A 16573-nucleotide genomic window follows, 5' to 3' on the forward strand; every position below is an offset into this window, starting at 1 on the left:
AGTACAGTGCATTCAGAAAGTATTCAGACCCCTTGACTTTTTCCACATTTTGATACGTTACACCCTTTTATTGTCAAATCTATTCAATGGTTTAATTTCCTCATCAATGTACACACACTACCTTATGACAAAGCAAAAACAGGTTTTTATAAATGTTTGCAAATGTATTATAAATAAGAACAAATCACATTTACCACTATTCTGACCCTTTACTCAATATTTTGTTGAAGCACCTTTGGCAGCGATTACAGCCTGAGTCTTCTTGGGTATCACGCCTCAAGCATGGCACACCTGTATTTGTGGAGTTTCTCCCATTCTTCTCTGGAAATCCATTCAAGCTGTCAGGTTGAATGTGGAGCGTTGCTGCACAGCTATTTTCAGGTCTCTAGAGATGTTCGATCAGGTTCGAGTCTGGACTCTGGCTGAGCCACTCAAGGACATTCAGAGACTTGTCCCAATGCCACTCCTGCATTGTCTTGGCTGTGTGCTTAGGGTCGTTGTCCTGTTGGAAGGTGAACCTTCGCCCCAGTCTGAGGTCCTGAGCGCTCTGGAGCAGGTTTTCATCAAGTATCTCTCCATGTAAATAGTCTGGTGTCCATTTGATTAATTGTTCAGCAGTCTTATGGCTTGGGGGTAGAAGCTGTTAAGGAGCTTTTAGGTCCTAGACTTGGCGCTCCGGTACTGCCTCCTGTGCGGTAGCAGAGAAAACAGTCTATGGCTTGGGTGACTGGAGTCCCAGACAATTTTTGAGGCTTTCCTCTGACATTTTTTTTTTCACCTTTATTTAACCAGGTAGGCAAGTTGAGAACAAGTTCTCATTTACAATTGCGACCTGGCCAAGATAAAGCAAAGCAGTTCGACAGATACAACGACACAGAGTTACACATGGAGTAAAACAAACATACAGTCAATAATACAGTATAAACAAGTCTATATACAATGTGAGCAAATGAGGTGAGATAAGGGAGGTAAAGGCAAAAAAAGGCCATGGTGGCAAAGTAAATACAATATAGCAAGTAAAACACTGGAATGGTAGATTTGCAGTGGAAGAATGTGCAAAGTAGAAATATAAATAATGGGGTGCAAAGGAGCAAAATAAATAAATACAGTAGGGAAAGAGGCAGTTGTTTGGGCTAAATTATAGGTGGGCTATGTACAGGTGCAGTAATCTGTGAGCTGCTCTGACAGTTGGTGCCTAAAGTTAGTGAAGGAGATAAGTGTTTCCAGTTTCAGAGATTTTTGTAGTTCGTTCCAGTCATTGGCAGCAGAGAACTGGAAGGAGCGGCCAAAGAAAGAATTGGTTTTGGGGGTGACCAGAGAGATATACCTGCTGGAGAGCATGCTACAGGTGGGTGATGCTATGGTGACCAGCGAGCTGAGATAAGGGGGGACTTTACATAGCAGGGTCTTGTAGATGACATGGAGCCAGTGGGTTTGGCGACGAGTATGAAGCGAGGGCCAGCCAACGAGAGCGTACAGGTCGCAATGGTGGGTAGTATATGGGGCTTTGGTGACAAAACGGATTGCACTGTGATAGACTGCATCCAATTTGTTGAGTAGGGTATTGGAGGATATTTTGTAAATGACATCGCCAAAGTCGAGGATTGGTAGGATGGTCAGTTTTACAAGGGTATGTTTGGCAGCATGAGTGAAGGATGCTTTGTTGCGAAATAGGAAGCCAATTCTAGATTTAACTTTGGATTGGAGATGTTTGATGTGGGTCTGGAAGGAGAGTATACAGTCAAACCAGACACCTAGGTATTTGTAGTTGTCCACGTATTCTAAGTCAGAGCCGTCCAGAGTAGTATGTTGGACAGGCGGGCAGGTGCAGGCAGCGATCGGTTGAAGAGCATGCATTTAGTTTTACTTGTATTTAAGAGCAATTGGAGGCTACGGAAGGAGAGTTGTATGGCATTGAAGCTTGCCTGGAGGGTTGTTAACACAGTGTCCAAAGAAGGGCCAGAAGTATACAGAATGGTGTCGTCTGCGTAGAGGTGGATCAGAGACTCACCAGCAGCAAGAGTGACATCATTGATGTATACAGAGAAGAGAGTAGGTCCAAGAATTGAACCCTGTGGCACCCCCATAGAGACTGCCAGAGGTCCGGACAGCAGACCCTCCGATTTGACACACTGAACTCTATCAGAGAAGTAGTTGGTGAACCAGGCAAGGCAATAATTTGAGAAACCAAGGCTGTCGAGTCTGCCAACCTTATATAGGTCCTAGGTGGCAGGAAGCTTGGCCCCAGTGATGCCCATCAAGAAGTCCAGGATCCAGTTGCAGAGGGTGGTGTTTAGTCCCAGGGTCCTTAGCTTAGTGATGAGCTTCTTGGACACTATGGTGTTGAACGATGAGCTGTAGTCAGTTTTCACATAGGTGTTCCTTTTGTCCAGGTGGGAAAGGGCAGTGTGGAGTGTGATTGAGATTGTCATCTGTGGATCTGTTGGGGCAGTATGTGAATTGGAATGGGTCTAGGGGTGCACAATTAGAATTCAAAGAGGTCCAGTGATTAACATTTTCTCCCCCCAAAGGTCCAAACCATTAAAATGTCTAACGTGCGCTATGATTTGGGGGCATATGTAGTTCTTGTATATGTATAGCCAATAAATTAAGTACTACATTTCAATAATAATATTTATTACACATTTTCAATGCAGACACATTAAACATGAAGTAAAATAAATATGCAGATGAATAAAATTAGGCCTATCACAAATGTTCTCATTTCAAGCAAAACAGGACTGCATCTTCACACAAAAATAACAGAAGTGCCTGTTTCTGAAACCACACGTTTAATATTTCTCTTTCCTACTCTCCCACTTCACTTCTCCATCTCTCTTCTTTAGTGAGAGAAATTGGCTTTTGCTTGGCCTGCCAGTAATTTGAACTTTGTCTGGAATGGAGTCAGTGCCATTCTCATGCACATATGTACAGTTGAAGTCGGAAGTTTACATACACCTTAGCCAAATACATTTAAACTCAGTTTTCCACAATTTCTGACATTTAATCCTACTAAAAATTCCCTGTCTTAGGTCAGTTAGGATCACCACTTTATTTTAAGAATGTGAAATGTCAGAATAATAGAAATGAGAATGATTGATTTCAGCTTTAATTTCTTTCATCACATTCCCAGTGGGTCAGAAGTTTACGTTTTGGGTAGCCTTCCACAAGCTTCCCACAATACGTTGGTGAATTTTGGACCATTCCTCCTGATAGAGCTGGTGTAACTGAGTCAGGTTTGTAGGCCTCCTTGCTCGCACACACTTTTTCAGTTCTGCCCAAAAATGTTCTGTAGGATTGAGGTCAGGGCTTTGTGATGGCCACTCCAATACCTTGACTTTGTTGTCCTTAAGCCATTTTGCCACAACGTTAGAAGTATGCTTGAGGTCATTGTCCATTTGGAAGACCTATTTGCGACTAAGCTTTAACTTAGTGTCTTGAGATGTTGCTTCAATATATCCACATAATTTTCCATCCTCATGATGCCATCTATTTTGTGAAGTGCACCATTCCCTCCTGCAGCAAAGCACTCCCACAACATGATGCTGCCACCCCCGTGCCTCACGGTTGGGATGGTGTTCTTCGGCTTGCAAGCCTCCCCCTTTTTCCTCCAAACATAATGATGGTCATTATGGCCAAACAGTTCTATTTTTGTTTCATCAGACCAGAGGACATTTCTCCAAAAAGTACAATCTTTGTCCCCATGTGCAGTTGCAAACCGTAGTCTGGCTTTTTTATGGTGGTTTTGGAGCAGTGGCTTCTTCCTTGCTGAGCAGCCTTTCAGGTTATGTCGATATATGACTTGTTTTACTGTGGATATAGATACTTTTGTACCTGTTTCCTCCAGCATCTTCACAAGGTCCTTTGCTGTTGTTCTGGGATTGATTTGCACTTTTCGCACCAAAGTACATGGTGTTTAGTCCCAGGGTCCTTAGCTTAGTGATGAGCTTCTTGGACACTATGGTGTTGAACGATGAGCTGTAGTCAGTTTTCACATAGGTGTTCCTTTTGTCCAGGTGGGAAAGGGCAGTGTGGAGTGTGATTGAGATTGTCATCTGTGGATCTGTTGGGGCAGTATGTGAATTGGAATGGGTCTAGGGGTGCACAATTAGAATTCAAAGAGGTCCAGTGATTAACATTTTCTCCCCCCAAAGGTCCAAACCATTAAAATGTCTAACGTGCGCTATGATTTGGGGGCATATGTAGTTCTTGTATATGTATAGCCAATAAATTAAGTACTACATTTCAATAATAATATTTATTACACATTTTCAATGCAGACACATTAAACATGAAGTAAAATAAATATGCAGATGAATAAAATTAGGCCTATCACAAATGTTCTCATTTCAAGCAAAACAGGACTGCATCTTCACACAAAAATAACAGAAGTGCCTGTTTCTGAAACCACACGTTTAATATTTCTCTTTCCTACTCTCCCACTTCACTTCTCCATCTCTCTTCTTTAGTGAGAGAAATTGGCTTTTGCTTGGCCTGCCAGTAATTTGAACTTTGTCTGGAATGGAGTCAGTGCCATTCTCATGCACATATGTACAGTTGAAGTCGGAAGTTTACATACACCTTAGCCAAATACATTTAAACTCAGTTTTCCACAATTTCTGACATTTAATCCTACTAAAAATTCCCTGTCTTAGGTCAGTTAGGATCACCACTTTATTTTAAGAATGTGAAATGTCAGAATAATAGAAATGAGAATGATTGATTTCAGCTTTAATTTCTTTCATCACATTCCCAGTGGGTCAGAAGTTTACGTTTTGGGTAGCCTTCCACAAGCTTCCCACAATACGTTGGTGAATTTTGGACCATTCCTCCTGATAGAGCTGGTGTAACTGAGTCAGGTTTGTAGGCCTCCTTGCTCGCACACACTTTTTCAGTTCTGCCCAAAAATGTTCTGTAGGATTGAGGTCAGGGCTTTGTGATGGCCACTCCAATACCTTGACTTTGTTGTCCTTAAGCCATTTTGCCACAACGTTAGAAGTATGCTTGAGGTCATTGTCCATTTGGAAGACCTATTTGCGACTAAGCTTTAACTTAGTGTCTTGAGATGTTGCTTCAATATATCCACATAATTTTCCATCCTCATGATGCCATCTATTTTGTGAAGTGCACCATTCCCTCCTGCAGCAAAGCACTCCCACAACATGATGCTGCCACCCCCGTGCCTCACGGTTGGGATGGTGTTCTTCGGCTTGCAAGCCTCCCCCTTTTTCCTCCAAACATAATGATGGTCATTATGGCCAAACAGTTCTATTTTTGTTTCATCAGACCAGAGGACATTTCTCCAAAAAGTACAATCTTTGTCCCCATGTGCAGTTGCAAACCGTAGTCTGGCTTTTTTATGGTGGTTTTGGAGCAGTGGCTTCTTCCTTGCTGAGCAGCCTTTCAGGTTATGTCGATATATGACTTGTTTTACTGTGGATATAGATACTTTTGTACCTGTTTCCTCCAGCATCTTCACAAGGTCCTTTGCTGTTGTTCTGGGATTGATTTGCACTTTTCGCACCAAAGTACATTTATCTCTAGGAGACAGAACGCGTCTCCTTCCTGAGCGGTATGACGGCTGCGTGGTCCCATGGTGTTTATACTTGTGTACTATTGTTTGTACAGATGAACGTGGTACCTTCAGGCGTTTGGAAATTGCTCACAAGGATGAACCATACTTGTGGAGGTCTACAATATTTTTTCTGAAGTCTTTGCTGATTTCTTTTGATTTTCCCATGATGTCAAGCAAAGAGGCACTGAGTTTGAAGGTAGGCCTTGAAATACATCCACAGGTACCTCCAGGCACCTTCAATTGACTCAAATGATGTCAATTAGCCTATCAGAAACTTCTGAAGCCATGACATAATTTTCTGTAATTTTCCAAGCTGTTTAAAGGCACAGTCAACTTAGTGTATGTAAACTTCTGAGCCACTGGAATTGTGATACAGTGAATTATAAGTGAAATAATCTGTCTGTAAACAATTGTGGGAAAAATTACTTGTCATGCACAAAGTAGATGTCCTAACTGACTTGCCAAAACTATAGTTTGTTAACAAGAAATTTGTGGAGTGGTTGAAAAACCTAAGTGTATGTTAACTTCCGACTTCAACTGTAGGTTCTCATTGGTGAGTCTAGAACGGTACTTATTTTTGAATGATGTTCATAGTGTAGAAAGAAGACTCGCAACTGTATGTGGAGCCAAACATGGTCAAGGTGTGTAGTGCTACTTTGGTTAGACCGGGGAAAACAGTCTCAGACACAGCCTGCAGCCAGAAAGTGTCATGATCAGTTAGTTGAAAGTGCTCTCTTAGTGCAACATTTGCTTGCAGATCAATCAGTTCAATCTGTAGAGATTGTGGCGGATTATTCATAATTAGTTGGGTTACATAGATAATTCATGTTTTATTTGCATAATTTGTTCATGTGAGATACTTGTCATTAGAATGTATCCTTTTGGACTATAGTGTTGGCAGTTGCACTTTTCCCTCAGCTGGGGCTCAGTCACTTGGGGCCCAGAGAGGGGAGAGGTCAGGCTTGTCTTCCACATGTCCCTGGTGCTATGCAGAATATCAGAAAGGGAAGAGGACAGAATGGAACATTGTCTTCATATGTGAATGTGTCTTTACCTATTCTTAAACCATGTGAAGGGTTGGCGTGATTAATGGGGAACCAATTACTTGTCTCCACAATGTCTGTGTGCCAGTCACTCCCTCCTTTTCCCATTGGGGGGAGGTGTATGGCAGTGTCTGGAAACATTGTATGTCCTCTCTGATCTTACACTTATCCTGGGATAGTGTATGACCCAGAGGCTCACTCCCCTCAGTGAGCTTGTGCAGGAGTGGGGTAAAGAGGGGGTTTACTTGAGATGGGAGTATCTAGAGTTGACAATTGATATATGGCATTGGATGAGTTGGTGTTTTTGTACTATGAAGTACCAGGAACGAGATTAGAACCTCGTTTGAGGGAACAAACTCAACGATAATTTATAGCGAATGTTATCTGGCTAAGGATACTCCTTTCTCAAGAAAAAGTATTTCTTTGTGAACTGTTCCTAAGATCTGTGGTTCATCATGTAAGTTGAGAGGGATGTATCTTGGCTATAAAATATATTTGTATTTTTCTGTAGTCACTTCTCAGCTGTTCATTAGAAATAGTGAATTGTTGAAAGTCAAATGCTAAAGCTTATTATTATGGGGCGGCAGGGTAGCCTAGTGGTTCGAGCGTTGGACTAGTAACCTTGAAGGTTTCAAGTTCAAACCCCCGAGCTGACAAGGTACAAATCTGTCGTTCTGCCCCTGAACATTGAAAATAAGAATTTGTTCTTAACTGACTTGCCTAGTTAAATAAAGGTAAAATAAAAAAATAAATAAAAATATGTAGTTTAAGTATAATTCTGACTGGTGTGTAGTTCGTAACTCTCCTCATTTGGTAAAGCAGAAATATGCCACCACAAGATCCAGCATGTGCCCACATGAAGGTCTGTGTCACCTCCTTTGACAATCCCCTGACATCTGTGATGAGGAATGGATTCACAATTATAAGGAGCTGCTGTCCAAGGCTTAAGCTGTCAAAGTGATTTCTGAAGTTCCCAATCAGCTTATCTATGAAGTGAACATGAGGAGAAACATCTCTCTCACCCTGAATCAGTTCCTGCACTTTTGGGAAGTGTGCACAGTCTCCTTGAAGATCTTCCTTGAACACTTCCAGTGTCCTCTGGAAGGAGCGGACAGATGTCATCAAATCACAAACTGAATTGTTCTTGCCCTGTAGTTTCACGTTGAGCTCATTAAAGTGTGATGTCTACCAAAAAGCAACAGTATCCATTTTGCTCTTGTCTTGCAAAAAATACTGAAAACTGTGTTGCCTTCTGACTCTTGAGCTGTACTAGGAAAGCTGTTATCTCCTTTTGAATGGACCAAAAGCGTTGCAACAACCTGCCTTTACTGAGCCATCTTACATTGTTGTGCAGCAGTAGGTCATTTGCCTCTACTTCTTTCAGGAATTCTCTCAGCAGGTGATGTTGATGAGATGAGGATGCCCTGAGGAAGTTGATAAGTTTCATCATTATATTCACACTTCAGCATACTCTTCTGACAGATTGGCGCACAGGACAGACTGATGAATGATGCAGTGGTAAGCTGTGAGATCAGGGTTTTCCTCTTTCAGCCATGCCACAGCTCCTCTCTCTCTTCCTGTCATGGCAGGGGCCCCGTCTGAGGTGATGGAGATCACTTGTTTTAGATCTATCCCCCTCTTTCTCAGCATCTCCTTTATGACCATGTCTATGTCCTTTCCTCTTGTTTGTGTCTCAAGTGGTGTTGCACCTAACAGGTCTTCACAGAATTCCTTATTCTCTGTGTGGTAAAACCTAACATACACCAGAAGCTGGGCATTATTATTCACATCAGTAGGTTCATCAACAGCTAATTCTCTGCATGGTGCACTCCGAATAGCTTCATCAAGCTGTGTTAATACATCCTCTGTTAGTATTTCACTCTTTCTTGCTGCTGTTGTACATGACATTGGGATTTGCTTGATCTTTTCACACAGCTCGTCTTTTTGTTTACCGTCAAGTGAAGTATCAGCCACAGCATTCATGCAATTTCTCACCACTCTCCCATCAGTAAATGGCTTTTGGTGTTGACCCAAAATCCAAGCAATTGTTGGGCAGTGAATGCATGGGAGAGGACTCTGGTGGACGATCATACTGGGCTTTGAGTTTGTTTATTTTGCGTGCCCTCACCTCAGACTGCTGTGGATATGTTTGCTCAAAAGATCTATGCTTTGTCTCATAGTGGCACTTTTTATTAGAGCCACGGTCTCTGAACATATCAGGCAGAGTGGCTTGACACTCGCTGCGGGAAGGATCAAGGCATATTTGTCCTCCTCTTTGAAAGCTTGATTTTCTGTATCGACTTTCCTGACCTTTGCACACGCCATTCTATAATTTCTCCTCTAGCTTTTGCTTCTCTCGCTGTCTATTTCTCTGACAGCATCAGTCTCCTATCATGCTTTGTAAACATTCGCTTTGATTGGCAGAGTTTCTTGAAGTGATTTAAATAGCACACGTGATTGGCAAAACACAGTAGTATGGGGCACTGTTTGGGCCAGCGCTGCTGAGCCAGCGCAGCATATGTACATTGAAAAAAAGGTTGCTTCATCAGTATTTAATTGAACAATTATTTATGAGAAATGTGTTGAGGTCTAGATAGGACCTTCAATCGGTCCGGACCGAGGTCGGCCAATTGTGCACCTCTGGTCTAGGGTATTAGGGAGGATGCTGTTGATCGTGAGCCATGACCAGCCTTTCAAAGCACTTCATGGCTACCGATGTGAGTTCTACGGGGCGGTAATCATTTAGGCAGGTTACCTTCACTTCCTTGGGCACAGGGTCTATGGTGGTCTGCTTGAAACATGTAGGTATTACAGACTTGGTTAGGGAGAGGTTGAAAATGTCAATGAAGACACTTGCCAGTTGGTCCGTGCATGCTTTGAGTACACGTCCTGGTAATCTGTCTGGCCCCGTGGCTTTGTGAATGTTGACCTGTTTAAAGGTCTTGCTCACATCGGCTACTGAGAGTGTTATCACACAGTTGTCCAGAACAGCTGGTGCTCTGGTGTATGTGTCAGTGTTGCTAGCCTCGAAGCGAGCATGAAATACATTTAGCTCGTCTGGTAGGCTCGTGTCACTGAGCAGCTCACGTCTGGGTTTCCCTTTGTAGCCCGTAATAGTTTTCAAGCCCTGCCACATCCGATGAAATTCAAAGCCGGTGTAGTAGGATTCAATCTTTAATCCTGTATTGACGCTTGTTTGATTGTTTGTCTGAGGGCATAGCGGGATTTCTTATAAGTGTCCGGATTAGTCTCCTGCTCCTTGAAAGCGGCAGCTCTAGCCTTTAGCTCAGTGCGGATGTTGCCTGTAATCCATGGCTACCGGTTGGGATATGTACGTACGGTCACTGTGGGGACGAAGTTGTCAAAAAATTGTTATTACTCTGTGTATTTCAAACTTTATACAGGGACTGCCTCTTAGTCTGTCAGTTTAGGTTGGGCCTAGTGAAATTATGCAGTACTACTCAGACAGTTAATTTCCATTAGTGGTTCATTAATTACATTCTAATCCAGACTATTGCCATGGCTGAACATTCTTTTTCATCCATTCTAATGCTATTTTAGGGTAAGAGGTGGGCAGACTTCCAGAGCAAAGTGAATAGTAGTTATTGGCCTGCCTTGAAGATGAACTGGAAAGTGTGGACCCCCTTCCAGTTCATCAACATCAACTATGTGGCTGTAGAGGTGAGCAGTTCTCACTGGCTTTTCTTTTCTGCATTAATCTGGAATGTAGTGGTGCTCTGTTACCAATCTGTGTTGTTGTGTTTTCAGTTTCGAGTGCTGTTTGCCAACATGGTGGCCTTATTTTGGTATGCTTACCTTGCGTCTGTGAGGAAGTGAAGACTCCCAAGATCTTCTCCCTGATTACTGAAGTAAGAAGGCACAGGGTGTGCCTCTGAAGCTGCAGAACATTACAAGGATAGGTCTGTGAATGCCAGTGCAGCAAGATGGTACAACCAGGCAAATTGACTGGGGTGATGTGAAGGACTTCACTCGCATACTACAAAAGTACTACACTAACGAAATCATAACACATCTAATGGGTTGTTCACATGCAGAATAACCGATAACTAAAATGTTCAATGTTAATTCTTACTACTGAAATTTCCAGTCTTAAATTAATTGTGGCAAGGTGTATTTTGGTTTGAACAATGATAAATACATGTTACCTATTCTTGATAGATACAAATGTATATTATAATTTAAGATGAAGCATATGTGCTGTAGGAAGTTAATATCAGTAACAATTTCAACCTTGAAGGCAACTCATTTAACACCATATGAATATGCAATGTTAAGATTTATCACACCACAATGCATTGTGTATATTGCTGACAAGGCTGACCTGTAGTTTGAGTCTCAACTCAACTGTAAATGTTACTGCTCTTTCTGTCTATCAGGTCAAGTAAGGGAGCAACAGCACATCGGACTGAAACTGCCAAAGTATTTTACATCCTGATGTATTTGACTTAACTGTATTTTATAAATGAAAGCAAAAAAAAAAAATAGTGTTTTTAACTTTTGTTTTGAGTTGGAGCCATGACAATGATGGTAGACTGAGTTTTATACTTGGTTATTACTTTATTACAATGTCATTAACATTATTTCAACAAAAGCCAATATCAGCCATGCTTAATTTAAAAGTTTACAACTGACTACAAAATTAACACTGGTAATTTTTGGACAAGATAGCTTTTTCTCTATAGACATGGAATGCATAATAAGTTAAGGGCTTCGGGTGACCGGTGGTTTCAGGTCGATACTGGGTGTCTTCAGCCTCCCCTTAGACGGAGCGTCAGGTGAATAGTGCTTAGATTTCTGACACCATAGTCTTCCAGTTTCTTTCTATCATCGAGCTGCTTGCCCTCGTGAATCAGCCTCTGTTGGTCGGCTGGGACTCCCTCCTTGTTTTGGACCTTGGCTTTGAACTGGGTTACAGTCTCACCTGACACCACCTCATATGTGTGCGTCTGGCCCTTTTCGTTTTTCAGGAACACCTGGATATGAGTGGGTTCTGTAATCAGCACCATCACTTTGGATCCTGAATGCAGGCCATAGTCACTCAAAGTTTTTGAATCATCGCTGAGACTGATGTTGTTCCCATTGACACCTGACAGCCTCTGCCTTTCCATGGCCACTCCAAAGTGTTGGTTGATCAGACTCTTGAGCGACCCCAGAGTGGTGTGTGGCTGAACCGTCAGGGGATGTGAGTCCCCATTCAAAAGTGTTATAGTGAGTTCCATGATAGATATCTGAAAGAGGATTTCATGTATTATTTATTTGGCCTTACAATAGCATAGCTCAATTTAATGATTTAGTCTTAACACTTTACTTAAAGCCTGCAGGTATAATGCTTTATAACTGGCTGAAAGCATTTATGATACTTGTGTCTCTATCAGCATTTCTGCTGACTCAAATGGTTGGAATTTAGTGAGAATCATTATGAGATGATTGACAGACATAAGGTGGTATTATCATACATGCTCATGACAATTTATACAACATATTATAACCTTTATATTAACCTACAGGATTCAAGGTTACCATTGATTCAGCCCATTGAAATAACTAAAATAATGTGCAAGATAATTGCTTGATAGCTATTTAGCTTTAACAGCAGAGTTATATAAAGTATTATAGCCTAATGATGAAAAAAATACTTACTTTTTTCAGTAGATATTGTTGAGAAGTCCTTGTTGTGAAGTCTTGCAAACTGTTTCAACAAATAGTTTTGAGAAATCGGTATGTTGACAAAAGCAACTTCTGTGATTGAAGATGGTGACCGTGTACAGCTGAGCCTGGTATATAACAGCTGATCTGCCCCGCCCCTCAAATTCAGATTCGTTTTCCCTCTCTGCCTCCCACCACTTTCGGTTTCTATTCTCTGATAATAATGATGTAGTCTGCTGCTATTTATAGAAAGTTGTGTGCAATAAATTGTTTGTTTGTTATTGTTGAGTTAAGACTTAGAACAGAGTAAGAGCCTAAACCCCATGAAATAAACTAGCCCAATGACTTGCTCCCATTCCAAGGATGTAAAAAAATATATATTTCGTTGGCATTTATACATATCACACAAACATGTATATAGCTCATTCCCTATAATTCTATACAATTCCATCATTCTACATCATTCCATATAATTCTAGACAATTCCCTATCATTGACACAGATACTGTATGTTGGACACAAGAAGGAGAAACCCTTATAGATCATTCCCTATAATTGTAGACAATTCCCTATCATTCACACAGATACTATGTCGGACACCAGAAAGAGAAACCTAATATCATTGTCGATGAAACCCCATCCTTGGGAAAACCCAGGCCCAGATTATACTGATAATGACTAACAACTGCAGGTATCTTGTGATACGTCAGACATACGTGAGTGCAGAGGGAATTTTAACAGCAATACAAATAGACACACCCTGCCTCACCTTTCCCAAAATGAAAGCAAGTCAGCAGTTGAACTATCACGTGTCATTGTCAGCAGTTGAACCATATGGCTTTTGGACTTCACATCTCAGACTACCCAAAGTTATTCACCCTTATCTTCTCTAGTACAAACTGTAACCAGTGGAAGTACAGTTACTTGCATGTTCTTCAGTAAAGCCTATTTTATTTCTGCATCTGTGGACATCTCCAAGAGTCAAGGACCTCTATGCATTTTGCTAATGTAATTGTAATGAGTCAAAACTGATGTCAGCTGAGGTAAGTGGTATTGAAAGCTGTTCAGAGACTACTGAGAAGTACAGTGCATTCAGAAAGTATTCAGACCCCTTGACTTTTTCCACATTTTGATACGTTACACCCTTTTATTGTCAAATCTATTCAATGGTTTAATTTCCTCATCAATGTACACACACTACCTTATGACAAAGCAAAAACAGGTTTTTATAAATGTTTGCAAATGTATTATAAATAAGAACAAATCACATTTACCACTTGTTACGTTCCCCAGTTTATGTGTTGTAGTTTGTGTATTTGCCTGTGTTTTATTTCAGGAAATGGCTTCCTGAAATCCCTCAAGCAGCTGATTGGTCGACTCCAGGGCTAATTGGAGAGCTGACCCCGCCCCCTCGTCAAGACGCAGCTGTCTCCAATTACCCATTCAATCAAGCTATATAAAAGCCAGTGTTCTGTTCAGGAGAGAGAGATTTTGGAGTGAGGGATTACTGAGAGAGATTTGCTGGGAGGTCATTGCTGGGAGGTCATTGCTGGGAGGTCATTGCTGGGAGGTCATTGCTGGGAGGTCATTGCTGGGAGGTCATTGCTGGGAGGTCATTGCTGGGAGGTCATTGCAAAGCGATTGTTTGTGATAGTGAGTTTTTTCCCTGAGGTTGATTTTGATGGGAGTTCATTGCTGGGAAGTTGGTATGTTCTGTGAGTTTGTTGCTCAGGTAGAGCTTATTTGTTGTCCTTTGTTTTTTAGTTTGTTTGAAATTGTTATTCCCATGTTTCCTTTGTTCCCAGGGGAGAAGGGGAAGGCACCTTGGGAGTGCTTAGGCAAGAGGCCCGCGGGCATACATATACCCGTAGTATATTCATTGTGTAGGCACATTAGGTAAGACCTGGGCGGACCACCCCCTGTATTTTGGTTAGGGCACCAGGTGGTGCTAAATTAGGTAAAAGTGGTTAGGGAGTTAAGATAAGGAGAGGGGGGGGCTTTGAGATTTACTTTCTTTGCTTTGGTTCCGTCCAGCCCCTTTTCCCCATATTACCGTGTAAAGGAATAAAGTGCTTGTAAACAGTACCACATTCTGTCTGTCATCCTTACTCGCACCTACAGTCCATACCTCTTTCACTTCCCGGAGGGTTTAATTGTAGCAGGGTGTTGCGTTCCCTCTTCATAGAGGCGTGCGTAACACCACTATTCCGACCCTTTACTCAATATTTTGTTGAAGCACCTTTGGCAGCGATTACAGCCTGAGTCTTCTTGGGTATCACGCCTCAAGCATGGCACACCTGTATTTGTGGAGTTTCTCCCATTCTTCTCTGGAAATCCATTCAAGCTGTCAGGTTGAATGTGGAGCGTCGCTGCACAGCTATTTTCAGGTCTCTAGAGATGTTCGATCAGGTGCGAGTCTGGACTCTGGCTGAGCCACTCAAGGACATTCAGAGACTTGTCCCAATGCCACTCCTGCGTTGTCTTGGCTGTGTGCTTAGGGTCGTTGTCCTGTTGGGAGGTGAATCTTCGCCCCTGTCTGAGGTCCTGAGTGCTCTGGAGCAGGTTTTCATCAAGTATCTCTCCATGTAAATAGTCTGGTGTCCATTTGATTAATTGTTCAGCAGTCTTATGGCTTGGGGGTAGAAGCTGTTAAGGAGCCTTTTGGTCCTAGACTTGGCACCCCTTTAATGCCTCCTGTGCGGTAGCAGAGAAAACAGTTAATGGCTTGGGTGACTGGAGTCCCAGACAATTTTTTGGGCTTTCCTCTGACACCTTTTTATTTAAAAAAAAATGTTCTTCACCTTTATTTAAGCAGGGGGACACGTCTGGCACTGCAGGATTTGAGTCCCTGGCGGTGTAGTGTGTTACTGATGGTAGGCTTTGTTACTTTGGTCTCAGCTCTGTAGGTCATTCACTAGGTCCCCCCGTGTGGTTCTGGGATTTTTGCTCATCGTTCTTGTGATCATTTTGACCTCACGGGGTGAGATATTGCGTGGAGTCCCAGATCGAGGGAGATTATCAGTGGTCTTGTATGTCTTCCATTTCCTAATAATTGCTCCCACAGTTGATTTCTTCAAACCAAGCTGCTTACCTATTGCAGATTCAGTCTTCCCAGCCTGGTGCAGGTCTACAATTTTGTTTCTGGTGTCCTTTGACAGCTCTTTGGTCTTGGCCATAGTGGAGTTTGGAGTGTGAATGTTTGAGGTTGTGGACAGGTGTTTTTTTTTTTACTGATAACAAGTTCAAAATAAGTTCTTTCTCTCTCTCGGAGGACCTGAGCCCTGGGACCATGCCCCAGGAACACCTGACATGATGACTCCTTGCTGTCCCCAGTCCACCTGACTGTGCTGCTGCTCCAGTTTTAACTGTTCTGCCTTATTATTATTCGACCATGCTGGTCATTTATGAACATTTGAACATCTTGGCCATGTTCTGTTATAATCTCCACCCGGCACAGCCAGAAGAGGACTGGCCACCCCACATAGCCTGGTTCCTCTCTAGGTTTCTTCCTAGGTTTTGGCCTTTCTAGGGAGTTTTTCCTAGCCACCGTGCTTCTACACCTGCATTGCTTGCTGTTTGGGGTTTTAGGCTGGGTGTCTGGGGTTTTAGGCTGGGTGTCTGTACAGCACTTTGAGATATCAGCTGATGTACGAAGGGCTATATAAATACATTTGATTTGATTCAAACAGGTGCCATTAATACAGGTAACGAGTGGAGGACAGAGGAACCTCTTAAATAAGAAGTTACAGGTCTGTGAGAGACAAATCTTGCTTGTTTGTAGGTGACCAAATACTTATTTTCCACCATAATTTGCAAATAAATTCATTAAAAATCCGACAATGTGATTTTCAGGATTTTTTTTCTCATTTTGTCTGTCATAGTTGGCGTGTGTGTACCTATGATGAAAATTACAGGCCTCTCTCATCTTTTTAAGTGGGAGGACTTGCACAAATGGTGGCTGACTAAATACTTTTTCGCCCCACTGTAACATAAGTATATGAGGGAGTTCCATAACTTCCATTTCAAATTTCCACTCGCGCAGCACCGAGACCCAAAAACGGACACTCATCCCACGATCAATAGGTTTTCAAAGTAGCCCAACACTACCGACATGACAACCCGGTCATGGTTGTTCTCGGTCAAACAGAAAATATCCTTTCAACACGCGCGCCCAGATGGCGCTGGTACCCCCCTGTCGGTAGAGCTAAAGACTTTGAATCTGAGGGTCCAGGGGTTCAAATAAATATTTTGTTGTGGTATATTGACTGAAAAATACGTAATGCCCACG

The 16573-nt window shown here is 42.2% G+C and overlaps 1 protein-coding gene and 1 long non-coding RNA gene across 2 annotated transcripts; one reads left to right on the forward strand and one right to left on the reverse strand.

Annotated features, from left to right (window-relative positions):
• Positions 1-10034: 10034 nt before the first annotated feature.
• On the forward strand, positions 10035-11118 carry LOC118937373. The gene is made up of 2 exons (XR_005034691.1): positions 10035-10299; positions 10387-11118. It is a non-coding gene; the product is annotated as an uncharacterized LOC118937373 (long non-coding RNA).
• A 63-nt stretch (positions 11119-11181) lies between these two features.
• On the reverse strand, positions 11182-12432 carry LOC110517804 (polyubiquitin). The gene is made up of 2 exons (XM_036935972.1): positions 12280-12432; positions 11182-11867 (listed from the first exon to the last, which is right to left on the reverse strand). The coding sequence occupies exon 2, from the start codon at positions 11856-11858 to the stop codon at positions 11388-11390; it is 471 nt and encodes a 156-aa protein (XP_036791867.1). The 5' UTR covers positions 11859-11867; positions 12280-12432; the 3' UTR covers positions 11182-11387.
• Between the last annotated feature and the right edge of the window lie 4141 nt (positions 12433-16573).

This window comes from Oncorhynchus mykiss, chromosome 11 (genome assembly GCF_013265735.2).
Source record: "Oncorhynchus mykiss isolate Arlee chromosome 11, USDA_OmykA_1.1, whole genome shotgun sequence".
In the NCBI taxonomy this organism is placed as follows: Eukaryota; Metazoa; Chordata; class Actinopteri; order Salmoniformes; family Salmonidae; genus Oncorhynchus; species Oncorhynchus mykiss.